Source organism: Oncorhynchus keta, chromosome 27 (genome assembly GCF_023373465.1).
Source record: "Oncorhynchus keta strain PuntledgeMale-10-30-2019 chromosome 27, Oket_V2, whole genome shotgun sequence".
Taxonomy (NCBI): Eukaryota; Metazoa; Chordata; class Actinopteri; order Salmoniformes; family Salmonidae; genus Oncorhynchus; species Oncorhynchus keta.
Genome location: NC_068447.1, coordinates 34,274,421 through 34,291,660, shown reverse-complemented (window position 1 = coordinate 34,291,660; position 17,240 = coordinate 34,274,421). Strand labels below are relative to the sequence as shown.

Here is a 17,240-nt window from a genome sequence, read left to right as displayed (position 1 = left end):
ATTCCAAGCTGTATTTTTCCCTACCCTCGCAGTTTGTCATGGCATGTAATTTTGTTAGTTGCCTGGCAGGGAGGATGGCATTTGGCGTTTATGCTTCCCCACTCTGTAATTCAAATTTCATATGCAGGCAGTTGCAACAATTAACTGGCTTTACAAATCAGCAAGTTCATATGTGCCAGGTCCCTCTTGACTTGAAGGTTTGCTTATGGCTACTCACTGAGGAAAGTATCCATTATATGTTGAAGAATGCAGAAGTACACTGTATTTTTCTAGCTAAACTAACAATCTCAGCTATCCTACAATCACAAAAATGTTAACAGTTCTATGCTTTTAATTACAGCAAAGCCACTGGGTTTCAACGTAATGGATATGGGTATTTGGAGCTTTTTTTTTATCTCTAATCTCGCTTTATTTGAACGAAGGGAATTCACGATGTAAGATATATGGGGAAATATGAACGCGCTAAACAATTTCTAAGGGGAATTAAATAACGCACTCTCATGACGAGAGCTACAGAGTCAGCTTCGTCACAGGAATTCAAGTCCTTTTCTATAGGGAGTGCTACTGCTAGGTTGGAAAAGGTGGTAGGGGTAGGCTGGATGTCAAAAGAGGAGTAAAGGGAGATTCATTTAGAGTCTATTGACGAACCTGGCTTGACGAAGGCTGCCCTGTTGTCTTATATTTTGCAGATAAACAATTCCCTTCAAAGGTAAATTAGGGTAGATAAAGTCAGTGAGAGTGATTGATTTAAATGAGACTGCGTGATTCATATTTTGTGACTACTGATGCGCCCTCTCCTTCAGTGTTGAACTAAGCATGTAACTGTGTTGACAGTCATTGATCTACAAGTCATTTGGCAGGCTGAACAACCCCAGCGAAGATCAGTAGCCTACTCACTGTGCCCAGCAATACGAAGTAGACGGCCTGTTTCTGCTCTCAGTCGCACGTCAGATTTAGACAATCATCCATGTTTCTCAATTTTGCCCCAAAGATCAAATTTGAAAGTGTATAAGGTGAAGTTTAGGCATTAGCTCCACAAGGTTAGAGGTAAGTTCAGGCATGAAATTTGAATTCTTAAAGGGATACCTTGGGATTTTGGCAAAGAAGCCCTTTATCTACTTCCCTAGAGTCAGATGAACTTGTGGATACTATTTGTATGTCTCTGTGTTCAGTATGGAGGAAGTTAGGGGTCGTTTCCCGAAGTACCCCTGATAAAGAAATGTGCCCGCGCTACAGACGGCTATATCGTTCCGCTAAGACTGTGCAAATCTGTCATCAAGGCAAAGGGTGGATATTTTGAAAACTCTCAAATATAAAATATGTTTTGATTTGTTTAACACTATTTCAGTTACTACATGATTCCATATGTGTTACTTCATAAATGTGATGTCTTCATTATTATTCTACAATGTAGAAAATTGTAAAAAATAAAGAAAAACCCTTGAATGAGTAGGTGTGTATAAACATTTGACTGGTACAGTAGATACAGTGCATTCAGAAAATATTCAGACCCCTTGAGTTTGGTACGTTACAGCCTTATTCTGAAATGGATTACATGCATTTATATTCTTCATCAATTTACACACAATACCCCATAATAAGACATTTTTGCAAATATATTAAAAATAATAAACTGAAATACCTTAGTTACATAAGTATTCAGACCCTTTGCTAAGAGATTCGAAATTGAGCTCAGGTGCATCCTGTTTCCATTGATCATCCTTAAGATGTTTCTACAAATTGATTGGAATCCACATGTGGTAAATTAAATTGATTGGACATGATTTGGAAACACACCTGTCTATATAAGGTCCCACATGTGACAGTGCATGTCAGAGCAAACACCAAGCCATGAGGACAAAGGAATTGTCTGTAGAGCTCCGAGACAGGATTGTGTCGAGGCACAGATCTGAGGAAGGATACCAAAACAATTCTGCAGGATTGAATGTCCCCTAGAACACAGTGGTCTCCATCATTCTTAAATGGAAGAAGCTTGGAACCACCAAGAATCTTCCTAGAGCTGGCCGTCCGGCCAAACTGAGCAATCGGGTGAGAAGGGCCTTGGTCAGGAAGGTGACCAGGAACCTGATGGTCACTCTGACAGAGCTCCAGAGTTCCGCTGTGGAGATGGGAGAACATTCCAGAAGGACAACCATCTCTGCAGCACTCCACCAATCAGGCCTTTATGGTAGAGTGGTCAGAAGGAAGCCACTCCTCAGTAAAAAGGCACATAACAGTCTGCTTGGAGTTTGCCAAAAGGCACCTAAAGGACTCTCAGATAGCTCAGTTGGTAGAGCATGGCGCTTGTAACGCCAGGGTAGTGGGTTCGATTCCCGGGACCACCCATACGTAGAATGTATGCACACATGACTGTAAGTCGCTTTGGATAAAAGCGTCTGCTAAATGGCATATATAAATGGCATATATATGAGAAACAAGATTCTCTGGTCTGATGAATCCAAGACTGTACACTTTGGCCTAAATGCCAGGTGTCACATCTGGAGGAACCTGGCACCATCCCTACGGGGAAGCAAGGTGGTGGCAGCATCATGCTGTAGGAATCTTTTTCAGCGGCAAGGACTGGGAGACTAGTCAGGATCGAGGGAAAGCTTAACCGAGCAAAGTAAAGAGACATCCTTGATGAAAACCTGCTCCAGAACTCTCAGGACCTCAGACTAGGGAGAAAGGTTCACCTTCCAACAGGACAACGACCCTAAGCACACAACCAAGACAACGCAGGAGTGGCTTCAGGACAAGTCTCTGAATGTCCTTGAGTGGCCCAGCCAGAGCCCGGACTTGAACCCGATGGAACATCTCTGAAGAGACCTGAAAATAGCTGCGCAACGACGCTCCCCATCTAACCTGACAGAGCTTGTGAGCATCTGCAGAGAAGAATGGGAGAAACTCCCCAAGTACAGGTGTGTCAAGTGTGTAGCATCATACCCGAGAAGACTCCAGGCTGTAATCGCTGCCAAAGGTGCTTCAACAAAGTACTTAGTAAATGGTCTGAATACTGATGTAAATATGATATTGTTGTATATATATATATTTTTTTTTTAATTTTAACATTTCTAAAAACCTGTTTTTGCTTTGTCATTATGGGGTATTGTGTGTGAATTGATGAGGAAAAAAAGTGATTTACATTTTTTTTTTAATAAGGCTGTAACGTAACAAAATGTGGAAAAAGTCAAGGGGTGTGAATACTTTCCGAACGCACTGTACATATTGAACCATCTTGTAAGGGAATAATGCACATCCCTAGTTGGTATGCCTACTCATTATACACACTCTGTCTCTTTTTGTGCAGAACATTATAAGCAGTGCATCAGAGCCCTATGATAAGCCAGCCCTCCCATTATGCAGTTCAGCTTTTCTATTCTGCCCCTACAGCTCTCCCTTCCATTCTTCAACTGGATTGTGCCTTCCTCTAGGATCACACCACACCTCCATCCAAACAGGGCATTCATTACCATATAATTAGCTCTAAGAGAGGCTCTGAGTAGTCTGTGGGTGTCAGGATGCCCGTGTTGCATTAAGCCTGATTGCCTGAACTGTGTCACTCTGACATTCTGCTCACTTATAATTAGCAGCACCTTATTAGAACAGATGAAAGTGACATCAGACAGAGACCATACTCTAAAGTAGCCTAGCAGGCCAATGAGTCACAGTCACACGGTTGGTTATTAGGCAATCTGAGTTTGTCCTTCCTTGAAATTTCAACACGGATGAAGACTGGAGTTGCGGTTGTCACTTTGAGGTTTATAAAATGAGTATGACAGTGTTGGCGCCACTTTCTGTCAGAAAATGCAGCAATAATTAGCATTGCAACTTTTACAATTGACCTTTAATGGATCTACAAACTAATACTAACCAAGCTTTACATAGTTGTGGCTGACTGTAATCAAATGTCCACTTTCTCTTTTTTACCTTACACCACAACTGTAAGGTCTTTTTCTTTAAACATGTTCCATTAAAGCAGCACACTTGTATGTTTTCCCCACGTTTACTGCAGTATACTACAGTGTAGTGTACCCCCACTTCAAATGCTTCTCCGGCAACAGAGGTTCCATAAAAATGCAGATGAGTTCTCTGAACTGAGTAACAGTAAGCTTGTAATAATCGGTTTGTACACAAGCACTGCAGTCTGCTTTTGCTTTCATGTTTTCTTAACTGATTATTTAGGGAAGGCATTTTTCATGCTGCTCTCTGTTAGACTGGGGTATTTCAGTTGGCTGTAGAACCACGTTGTTTCTTTCATTACGGTTTGTTTTCAAAATAATTACACTCGTAAGACACATCATTCAAGGAAATGTGGTGGGAAGAACAAAGCTGGCGTTTCAAAGTCTGTTTCAATTGATAAAGCGGCTTTACAAATGTATAGTGTAAGGCTTTGTCTTACAGACAAGAGATGTAGGAAATGCTGATGCCTTTGCTAATGTGTTCATTTGTACAGTGTTTGTTTATGTTTCTGCATCCTTGCATATGTTCACGGGTGTTTGCATTACAAAAACAAACCTGTAAAGTTGACGTTGCGAATGAACTTGAGCAACATGGTTCCATTGATGGTTTCCATTTTAGAGCAGAGGCCCACTTTCCCTGGACAGAGCTCCTTATGCATGTTGTGTAACGCGTGAGCCATGGCGTAAACTGCATCAACCACAAACTGGACCTTCCCCTCCTGCTCATAGGACGAGTCCTTCCCGATCCGCTCGTGGTCTAAAAGGGACACCAAAATAAAAGCCACTGTTAAATTCAATCATTATACAGTAGCATAAACCTCATGTAATAACATCTAGTCCAAAGACAATAAACACACTTCTGTATTACAGTGAATATATCCCGTTGTCTGGTGTACAACTGAAATTATAGTTCCCTTGAGACTAAAAATATACATGTCTAACAAAAATATGTATTTTTGGATAGGCTCCTTTGATATAGAATGAAAACATGACCGACCGACAGGTCTTGTTCATCTGCTATGTTCTACTATTCATCAGAGGTTTGTTAGTCAAGGCAAGGAGGAGTGGAGGACGACTGGAAGACAGAGCAAGACAGGCTTAATCATTCTTTAGTATTAATGCAATTAGTTATGACAGGTGTATATTAATCATAGCCGAGGTTGTTTCAATGCTTTGGAAATGTGTTAATCACCAAGTAAGGTTTCAATTAACATCCTGGTCCTGCAATTAGCTGCTGCCTTGTCAGCGCGTTGGCATGGAGAGAGTGACAGTGGGACACTCCACTGGCCTTTAATCAGCTGGTCTTAGCTATTATTACAGCAGGAAAAAGAGAAGGAAAAATCATAACCACCAGCCAAGGTGGGGGCATTGGGTCTGACTGCTCTATATAAGTGAGTCGTGATTCCGTACAGAGGCATGACTATAGTCTAGACTATATTATCAGTACGCTAGACCATAGGTTTTAGCCATTAAGAGGAGTCTGATTAGAAAGATATTGGATGGAAAATGGTGAAAAATGCACAACATTTTCTCTTGAAACTTCCAACATAGAAATGCTGTCAAAAATAATTTACTGAAACGTGTTACAAATGATGGAGTCATCCATGATTCACCAAATTATATTTTGAAAGAGGAAGCAAAATATTTAAGCATTTGTTTTCTTTTCAGTCTCCTCCATTTCCACTGTATAACTGTAAGGATTTTTTCCTAATAATAATAATACATGTCAAATTAACACAATTACAGAAAGACCTGTGTGAAGGTCAACTTACAGAAGATGAACCTTTTGAGACAATTAAATATTTTCATTCTGGAAGAAAACAGGGCTTGATGGTATACCAGTAGAGGTATATCAGACCTTTTTTGATATACTCACAGATCCATTATTAGTATGTTTTAATTACTCCTAAAAAATGATACTTTTAGGAACTCAACAAGAAGGTCTGATTTCATTACTTCTAAAACAGGACCCAGGTGGTAAGTATAAAGATCCAATCCATTAAAAAAGCCTGGTCTTCACAGCAGATTTTGAAAAGATGTTTGATAAAGTATGACTAGAATATATATATATATATATAAATGTCTGGGTTACTTTCATTTTGGTGAATCTCTTATACAATGATTTAAAGTTATGTACAGGAACCCCAGATGTAAAATAGTAAATAATGATTACTTCTCAGAAAGTACTGAGCTTTTATGAGGAGTAAAACAAGGCTGTCCGTTGTCTCTATCGATTTATTACGGCCATTGAAATGCTAGCTATTAAAATTAGATCCAACAAGAACATCAAGGGGTTAGAAAACCAGGGAATAAAAACAATGTGTCAAAGTATGCCGATGTCTCAAGTTTTTTCTTAAGTCCGCAATCTGATTCCCTGCACAGTCTCATTGAAGATCTTGATCACTTTTCTTGCCTCACTATGTATTGGATCCTTAAAAAACAGTGTTTACACTACCTTGTAGTTTACCAATAAAATAGGTGGATGGTGAAGTAGACATACATGGTGTTCACATCTTAAAAAATATAAATGAACTTACCAGAATCAATTTTAATAGAAAGTTTGCAAAAATAGATAAGATTCTGCAACCATCGAGAGGTAAATCACAATGATTAACTTCTGGGTCCTATCACAGTTTACTTACTTAATAATGCCACTGCCTACTCCAAACAACTCATTTTTTAAACCATATGAGCAAAAAAAAAAGTCATTTTATTTGGAATGCTAAGCCAGACAAAATGAATGAATGAATGAATGAATATGAGTTTATATGGGAGGGGGGTCTAAAATGATTCAATATTAAAGCTTTAAACATCTCAAAAGCTTCACTCTTACATAAATTATACTTAAACCCAAAATGGTTCTCCAGTAGATTATTAAGAAAGGCTCATCCGTTGGTCAAAAATAGCCTTTTTGCCTTTATATAGATTACAACTTCTCATTTCCAACTAATTGAAAATTACATTTTGTTTAAAGTATCGCTCTTTCTTAAACAAGCTATGCAAAGATGTTTACAATTTCAGTTTTATCCTCCAGAAAAGATAGAACAAATATTAATACAAATGTTATGGTCAAACTCAAATAAACTGATTAATAAAAAAACAAAAACATTATTTGTATTGTATTTATTAATGACATTATGAATATGAATATAAACAGTGGAGTTTTGTCACATGTGAAGCTATCGAAAATATATGGGAATATCTGCTCAATCCAAAATTAAAACCAACAGATTGCAGCAATACCACAAAAGTGGAGGAGAGTGGAAAAGGGAGAAGTCAAATCAAATCAAATCAAATTTATTTATATAGCCCTTCGTACATCAGCTGATATCTCAAAGTGCTGTACAGAAACCCAGCCTAAAACCCCAAACAGCAAACAATGCAGGTGTAAAAGCACGGTGGCTAGGAAAAACTCCCTAGAAAGGCCAAAACCTAGGAAGAAACCTAGAGAGGAACCGGGCTATGTGGGGTGGCCAGTCCTCTTCTGGCTGTGCCGGGTAGAGATTATAACAGAACATGACCAAGATGTTCAAATGTTCATAAATGACCAGCATGGTCGAATAATAATAAGGCAGAACAGTTGAAACTGGAGCAGCAGCACAGTCAGGTGGACTGGGGACAGCAAGGAGCCATCATGTCAGGTAGTCCTGGGGCACAGTCCTAGGGCTCAGGTCCTCCGAGAGAGAGAAAGAAAGAGAGAATTAGAGAGAGCATATGTGGGGTGGCCAGTCCTCTTCTGGCTGTGCCGGGTGGAGATTATAACAGAACGTGGCCAAGATGTTCAAATGTTCATAAATGACCAGCATGGTTGAATAATAGTAAGGCAGAACAGTTGAAACTGGAGCAGCAGCATGGCCAGGTGGACTGGGGACAGCAAGGAGTCATCATGTCAGGTAGTCCTGGGGCATGGTCCTAGGGCGCAGGTCCTCCGAGAGAGAGAAAGAAAGTCAGGGAACTTGTTTGCCTGCCATATATTAAAGATACAATTGGATGAAAGGAATTGGCATAAATAGACAAATATACCAGTTTCCTTTGAGGACAAAAATATAGACAGCTGCGCCATACAGGTTGCAAAATAAACGGGAAGAGATTTTCGATGTACCGATTCCATGAAACATGGTGTTATGAACTGGTACAAAAAACACTTGACTCAAAACTTCAAGTTTTTAAATTAAAATGATTATACAAAATTTTTGCCACCAACAGAATGCTATACAGTGGCAAGAAAAAGTATGTGAACCCTTTGGAATTACGTGGTTTTCTCAAGCCACTGCTGTCCAAAAAAAGCATTGCTGCAAGTCTAAAGTTTGCAAAAGTGCACCTGGATGTTCCACAGCGCAACTGACAAAATAATCTGTGTACAGATGAAACTACAGTTGAGTTGTTTGGAAGGAAAAAGGCACAGCACACCAACATCAAAACCTCATCCCAACTGTAAAGTATGGTGGAGGGAGCATCATGGTTTGGGGCTTCTTTGCTGCCTCAGGGCCTGGACAGCTTGCTATCATCGACAGAAAAATGTATTTCCAAGTTTATCAAAACATTTTGCAGGAGAATGTTAGACTATCTGTCCACGAATTGAAGCTCAACAGAAGTTGGGTGATGCAACAGGACAACGACACAAAACACAGAAGTAAATCAACAACAGAATGGCTTCAACAGAAGAAAATACAACTTCTGGAGTGGCCCAGTCAGTGTCTTCTGGAGTGGCCCAGCCACTGACCTCCACCCGATGGATATGCTGTGGCATGACCTCAAGAGAGCAGATCACACCAGATATCCAAAGAATATTGCTGAACTGAAATAGTGTTGTGAAGAGGAATGGTCGAAAAATCCTCCTGACCGTTTTGCAGGTCTGATCCGCAACTACAGAAAACGTTTGAGTGAGGTTATTGCTGCCAAACCAGTTATTTAATCCAAGGGTTCACATACATTTTCCACTCTGCACTGTGAATGTTTACACGGTGTGTTCAATAAAGACATGAAAACATATAATGTTTGTGTGTTAGTTTAAGCTGACTGTGTTTGTTTATTGTTGTGACCTAGATGAAGTTCAGATCAAATTTTATGACCAATTCATGCAGAAATCCAGGTATTTCCAAAGGGTTCGCATACTTTTTCTTGCCACTGTATATGGGGCATACAACAATCTCCAAACGAGGGTGGTCTATGGTGATAGGTGGGATGGGCTGAGTGGCGGGATGAAAGCGCTTATGTTTGGTGTATTATTGCTATGTGATTGCTTTATTTAAAAGTACCATGTATGCAAAATGTATATGCAAACATGTACAGTTCTAGTAAAAAGTTGACAACTACTCTTTCAAGGATTTCTTTCTTTATATTATTTTCTACATTGTAGAATAGAAGTGAAGACATCAAAACTATGAAATAACACATGGAATCATGTACTGTGGGGCAAAAAGGTATTTAGTCAGCCACCAATTGTGCACATTCTCCCACTTAAAAAGACGAGAGGGGCCTGTAATTTATCATAGGTACACTTCAACTATGACAGACAAAATGAGAAGAAAAAAACCCAGAAAATCACATTGCAGGATTTTTTAATGAATTTATTTGCAAATTATGGTGGAAAATAAGTATTTGGTCACCTACAAACAAGCAAGATTTCTGGCTCTCACACAGCTTTAAGAGGCTCCTCTGTTCTCCACTCGTTATCTGTATTAATGGCACCTGTTTGAACTTGTTATCAGTATAAAAGACACCTGTCCACAACCTCAAACAGTCACACTCCAAACTCCACTATGGCCAAGACCAAAGAGCTGTCAAAGGACACCAGAAACGAAATTGTAGACCTGCACCAGGCTGGGAAGACTGAATCTGCAATAAGTAAGCAGCTTGGTTTGAAGAAATCAACTGTGGGAGCAATTATTAGGAAATGGAAGACATACAAGACCACTGATAATCTCCCTCGACCTGGGGCTCACGCAAGATCTCACCCCGTGGGGTCAAAATGATCACAAGAACGGTGAACAAAAATCCCAGAACCACACGGGGTGACCTAGTGAATGACCTGCAGAGAGCTGGGACCAAAGTAACAAAGCCTACCATCAGTAACACACTACTACGCCGCCAGGGACTCAAATCCTGCTGTGCCAGACGTGTCCCCCTGCTTAAGCCAGTACATGTCCAGGCCCGTCTGAAGTTTGCTAGAGAGGATTTGGATGATCCAGAAGAAGATTGGGAGAATGCCATATGGTCAGATGAAACCAAAATATAACTTTTTGGTAAAAACTCAACTCGTCGTGTTTGGAGGACAAAGAATGCTGAGTTGCATCCAAAGAACACTATACCTACTGTGAAGCATGGGTGTGGAAACGTCATGCTTTGGGGCTGTTTTCTGCAAAGGGACCAGGACGACTGATCCGTGTAAAGGAAAGAATGAATGGGGCCATGTATCGTGACATTTTGAGTGAAAACCTCCTTCCATCAGCAAGGTCATTGAAGATGAAACGTGGCTGGGACTTTCAGCATGACAATGATCCCAAACACACCGGCCGGGCAACGAATGAGTGGCTTCGTAAGAAGCATTTCAAGGTCCTGGAGTGGCCTAGCCAGTCTCCAGATCTCAACCCCATAGAAAATCTTTGGAGGGAGTTGAAAGTCCGTGTTGCCCAGCAACAGCCCCAAAACACCACTGCTCTAGAGGAGATCTGCATGGAGGAATGGGCCAAAATACCAGCAACAGTGTGTGAAAACCTTGTGAAGACTTACAGAAAACGTTTGACCCCTGTCATTGCCAACAAAGGGTATATAACAAAGTATTGAGATAAACTTTTGTTATTGACCAAATGTTTATGTTCCACCATCATTTGCAAATAAATTCATAAAAAATCCTACAATGTGATTTTCAGGATTTTTTTTCCTGATTTTGTCTGTCATAGTTGAAGTGTACCTATGATGAAAATTACACTGTACGTAGTAACCACAAAAGTGGTTAAACATTTATAATACATATTTGAGATTCTTCAAAACAGCCGGCCTTTGCCTCTTGTCTTTCGCTCAACCAGCTTCACCTGGAATGCTTTTCCAACAGACTTGAAGGAATTGATACATATGCTGAGCACTTGTTGGCTGCTTTTCCTTCATTATGTGGTCCAATTCATCCCAAACCATCTCAATTGGGTTGCGGTTGTGTGATTGTGGAGGCCGAGTCATCTGATGCAGCACCCCATCACTCTCCTTCCTGGTCAAATAGCCTTTACATAGCCTGAGGGTGTGTTGGGTCATTGTCCTGTTGAAAAACAAATGATAGTCCCACTAAGCGCAAACCAGATGGGATGATTTATCACTGCAGAAGGCTGTGGTAGCCATGCTGGTTAAGTGTGTCTTGAATTCTAAATGAATCAAGAACAGTGTCACCAGGAAATCACCGCCACAGACCTCCTCCATGCTTCACAGTCAGGACCACACATGCGGAGATCATCCGTTCACCTACTCTGCATCTCACAAAGACACGGCGGTTGGAACCAAAAATCTCAAATTTGGACTAATCAGACCAAAGGACAGATTTCCACCAGTCTAATGTCCATTGCTCGTGTTTCTTCTTATTAGTATCCTTTAGGAGTGGTTTCTTTGCATCAATTTGACAATGAAGGCCTGATTCTGTGACGTGGTAAGGTTGGTCCTGGTGCAGAAAAGAGACCAGATGAGGAATCAGTGTTTAAGGATAAACATAATACTTTACTGCGATACAGTAGCTGCAGGATCACAGGACACTTGATAACCCAACAACCACGAAGTCTCAAACACTCACTCAGGAAACGACCACACATGGTAAACAATTCCAGCTTCGACAAAGGACCACAGAAAACACACCTCTTTTAACAGGGACAAAATCATGAAATAATAAGACACACCTGAGTCCAATAAAAGTCTCTAGGGCGGTCTGTGCCACCCTCTGGTGCCAGGAGGAACCAACGACAGATTCACACAGTCTCCTCTGAACAGTTGATGTTGAGATGTGTCTGTTACTTGAACTCTGTGAAGCATTTATTTGGGCTGCAATTTCCGAGGCTGGTAACTCTAATGAACATATCCTCTGCAGCAGAGGTAACTGTGGGTCTTCTTTTCCTGTGGTGGTCCTCATGAGAGCCTGTCTCATCATAGCGCTTGATGGTTTTTGCGACTGCACTTGAAGAAACGTTCAAAGTTCTTGAAATGTTCCGCATTGACTGACCTTCATGTCTTAAAGTAATGACGGACTGTTGTTTTGCTTTGCTTATTTGAGCTGTTATTGCCATAATATGGAATTGGTCTTTTACCAAATAGGGCTATCTTCTGTATACCAACCCTACCTTGTCACAACACAACTTATTGGCTCAAACACATTACACAAATTAACAAGGCACACCTGTTAATTGAAATGCATTCGAGACTACCTCGAAGCTGGTTGAGAGAATAAAAAAATAAAAAAATGAATTTTGTGAAGCCTAATGATAGAAACTAAGGAAGGACATAAGCTTATAACTGTTCACTCGGTAAAAATAGTAAACAACAAAAAAATCTCCTTTTGTTGATGTAGCCATCGCTAGCCTTACATTAACGATTGGCCCAGTGTCGTCCGGTTTATGGTTTGGCTGGGGTAGGCCATCATTGTAAATAAGAATTTGTTCTTAATTAACTGACTTGCCTAGTTAAATAAAATAAAATAAATTTAAAAAATGAACAGATAGTTACTCTTTTTGGCCTACTGCTAAAACAGAACATGTCTACAAAGGCAAGGACATCAGTGGATCAGAAGTCACATTCAGACTAACAACACCACTAAACAGGAGCCACATCTGGCTCTTGTATCTGTAATTATTATTTTAATATTAAAAAGTGTTTTTACCTGCCTGGGGATCGAATTATGTCATCTATGAGACATGCTGAACAAATTTTAACAGGATTGAAACCATTATCAGAGGGATGCAATGAGTTGAGTCATACAGCTAATATGAACACTGTCACAGCACACATTTTAATAAATGTCAGTGAAGATCATTAAAAGTAGCCTTCTTGCCCCGTAAAATCATTAGCGGAGAACCAGAGTTTGGAGGAACTAGCGAGGGGAGTAGGATATGGGCAACGTGTAAAGGCACCGACAGCTGATCCTTAAGGTACTGTAACAGATCCCATCTGCCACTCTTTTATCCTGCATGATCAATTTCTCATCATGCGATTCAAGTAAAATCAACAGGATCTATGTCCTCTGAGACAGTACAAACACTCCTAGTCAATTTAAGGATTTTGTCAGAGATTCTCATTGCTTGATGTTTATTGCTCGTGGAATTAAATGAGTAGACTGGATAACCTCTCTGAATCATGCTTGAGATAAAGTGGAAGATTGGGGGAGTAAATATACAGTACTATTTTTCACTGAATTTCTACTCACCTTTACCCATGGCCATGCCTCTGTAAGTATGTGAAAGTACATGTATTGTACATTCATACTGTCATATTCAGACTTACCAAATCCCTCCTTGCCAGTGAAACAGGGGGAGGCAACATTTGACATAATCAGTCTAGTTCTCTCATGTCCATTTGGAAAGTGGTCTCTGTGCCAGAAGCCAGACGTCATCCCTGATGAATGGGAGGGACCCTGTCACATATTACTCTTGCATTCGGTAAGTAAGGACTCTACTGCCCAGTGTTGACGGCTGTAATAAAAATCAACAGCCAGTGCCATCTAGGGGATGGCATCTCTGCCCACTTCTCCCCTTTTCCTCTCCCTTCAGACCCATGCTCCAGTTCCAGGTCTAACTCTCTCCTCTCACGTGGTCTCGTATTGCCTAACCTTTCTGGTTCCCCAAATGTAAACAAGACATAGAATGTATAATAGGATGAAGGAAAACAGGATGGAGTAATTGATAAAGTTGCTCAGCATTTTGTTTTCTCTATGCCTCTTGAAAGGTCTACATGGCCATTTCTTATCTAAACAGAAGTACTTAATGTTAACAAATGCTTGTTGTGAACAGATATCATTTTTTAACATTTTCTCTTGCTGCTGCGATATGCAGTCGGAATCTGTATTTGCCCAGGCTTGGAGAAGCAATTTAACATCTCTGACAAGACTTTGAATGCTTGAATAAAACATGTCCAGCTATGGTCCTGTACTTGTTTGCCACTGGTATACCAATCATAAGAGAACACACACGCACACACACAAACCCACACATACCTACCTCGGTTGTGGTAAATATTTCCGCATTAATGGGACAAATAACTTTAAATCCCAGGATGAGGAGGTGATCACTGAACAGGGTTTTGCTGCTCATCTGCGGCAATAAATGACATTCCCCAAAGGTTTCGCATATTAAGTCCTTTATTTGTTTTTCCTTCACCGAAGAGAGAGCTCACATAACACTCAAAATGCATGGCAGATGAGTTGAGTATCATAGAAGTTTTGGACTGCTAGCATCATATCCACTGCCGACAATGGTCCTATACCAGCTTGTCCATAGTGGTTGTGGGTGCCTGCTAGCTGCTGCTCAAAATTAAACAATATATTTTTCACTGATCATGAAGTCACATCTAACCCAGCATATTATGTATTTTCTTGTATCAAACAAAGCATTATGTACAGCTTTACAATAATTTCACCTGGATTAATACACCGTTGATACTCTCTTGGCTGCATATAAAATACAGCACTTCAAAGAAATTAACAATGTGTGCTAGATTGGGAAGGTTTGAACAGGTTTAGACAATCTGCTCTCCTCATAGTGGACTGACATTTATTGGGTGATAAAGGAAGAAAAGAAGAAGGCAGTGACTGAATACTAGGTTTGACGTGCTGCCTGGCAGACTGGAGAGTGCCTGCTGTGAAACCTTTGTGTCTTTGTATTGTTAATCCAGGGACAGCATCAACGTGGGCCTTGAGAGTTTGAAAGAAAAAGAGGAGTCAGAAGAGGCCAGGTGATGTGTTCTGTCTGAGCATACAGATGTAGGATCTTAATTTGAGCCAGTTTGCTATAGCAAGAAAATATTCCTGCAGCAACAGGAAATGTGGATTAATATATGGATTATAATTAATTGATTTTTTCAGGTTGAAATGTGACATTTAAAAGTGGAAATTACAAACTTCAGAAGCATTTTAAAATCTTTTTAAAGTTTTAAATTGCATTCAGGAGTTCTCCTGCAACTGGTTGATGAAAGTAAGATTCTACATTTGTACACACATAATTCCACTGAATGAAGCCTGATGTAATTTTGATACATGATTAATTTGCTCTGAGACAGGCTATAAATATATAGGGGTTCCTAATGGTTTGTACACTCGCTGTGTATATATATATGTGTATATATATATATATACTACCGTTCAAAAGTTTGGGGTCACTTAGAAATGTCCTTGTTTTTGAAAGAAAAGCAACATTTTTGTCTATTAAAATAACATCAAATTGATCAGAAATACACTGTAGAACAAGAACAAGAATAGACTGACGAGTTTCAGAAGAAAGGTCTTTGTTTCTGGCCATCTTGAGCCTGTAATCAAACCCGCAAATGCTGACACTCCAGATACTCAACCAGTCTAAAGACATTTTATTGCTTTTTTAATCAGTACCACAGTTTTCAGCTGTGCTAACATAATTGCAAAAGGGTTTTCTAATGATCAATTAGCCTTTTAAAATGATCAACTTGGATTAGCTAACAAAATGTGCCATTTTAACATAGGAGTGATGGTTGCCGATAATGGGCCTCTGTACGCCTATGTAGATATTCCATAAAAAATCTGCCGTTTCCTGCTACAATAGTCATTTACAACATTAACCATGTCTACACTGTATTTCTGAAAAATTTGGTGTTATTTTAATGGAGAAAAAATTTGCTTTTCTTTAAAAAAACAAGAACATTTCTAAGTGACCCCAAACTTTTGAACAGTAGAGTGTATATATAACACAGCAAAATATATAAACACAGCAAATATATATAAACTCATCAAAAAAAGGAACGTCCCCTTTTCAGGACAATGTCCTTCAAAGATAATTAGTAAAAATCCAAAAACTTCACATTGTAAAGGGTTTAAACAGTGTTTCCCAAGCTTGTTCGATGAATCATAAACAATTAATGAACATGCACCTGTTGAACGGTCGTTAAGACACTAACAGCTTACAGACGGTAAGCAATTAAGGTCACTGACTATGAAAAACACCAAAAGAAAGATGCCCAGGGTGCCTGCTCTGACTTAGGGATGCTGCAAGGAGGCATGAGGAATGCAGATGTGGTCAGGGCAATACATTTCAAAATCAGTACTGTGAGAGGCCTAAGACAGCGCTACAGGGAGACAGGACAGACAGCTGATCATCCTCGCAGTGGCAGACCACATGAAACAACACCTGCACAGGATCAGTACATCCGAACATCACCCCTGCGGGACAGGTACAGGATGGCAACAACAACTGCCCGAGTTACAACAGGAATGCACAATCCCTCCATCAGAGCTCAGACTGTCCGCAATAGGCTGAGAGAGGCTGGACTGAGGGCTTGTAGGCCTGTTGTAAGTGCTCTTCACTGAAGAGTCGTGGTTTTGTCTCACCAGGGATGATGGTCGGATTTGCGTTTATTGTTGAAGGAATGAGCATTACACCAAGGCCTGTACTCTAGAGGGGGATCGATTTGGAAGCGCAGGGTCCGTCATGGTCTGGGGCGGTGTGTCACAGCATCATTGGACTGAGCCTGTTGTCATTGCAGGCAATCTCAACGCCGTGCATTACAGGGAAGACATCCTCCCCCCTCATGTGGTACCCTTCCTGCAGGCTCATCCTGACATGACCCTCCAACATGACAATGCCACCAGACATACTGCTTGTTCTGTGCGGGATTTCCTGCAAGACAGGAATGTCAGTGTTCTGCCATGGCCAGCGAAGAGCCCGGATCTCAATCCCATTGAACATGTCTGGGACCTGTTGGATCGGTCGGTGAGGGCTAGGGCCATTCCCCCCATAAATGTCCGGGAACTTGCAGGTGCCTTGGTGGAAGAGTGGGGTAACATCTCACAGCAAGAACTAGCAAATCTAGTGAGGTCCATGAGGAGGAGATGCACTGTAGTACTTAATGCAGCTGGTGGCCACACCAGATACTGACTGTTGCTTTTGATTTGGACCCCCCTCCCCTTTGTTCAGGGACACATTATTCCGTTTCTGTTAGTCACATGTCTGTGGAACTTGTTCAGTTTATGTCTCAGTTGTTGAATCTTGTTATGGTCATACAAATATTTACACATGTTAAGTTTGCTGAAAATAAACGCAGTTGAAAGTGAGAGGACGTTTCTTTTTTTGC

At 40.5% G+C, this 17,240-nt stretch overlaps 1 protein-coding gene across 3 annotated transcripts in view; it reads right to left on the bottom strand.

Annotated features, from left to right (window-relative positions):
- Positions 1–17,240, bottom strand: part of LOC118359843 (metabotropic glutamate receptor 4-like) — a 311,869-nt gene that overhangs the window by 25,210 nt on the left and 269,419 nt on the right. For all 3 annotated transcript variants that reach the window (XM_035738666.2, XM_035738667.2, XM_035738668.2), the window contains one exon: positions 4,516–4,716. In XM_035738666.2, the coding sequence (XP_035594559.1) occupies positions 4,516–4,716 (201 nt within the window). The remainder of the gene's footprint in view (positions 1–4,515; positions 4,717–17,240) is intronic.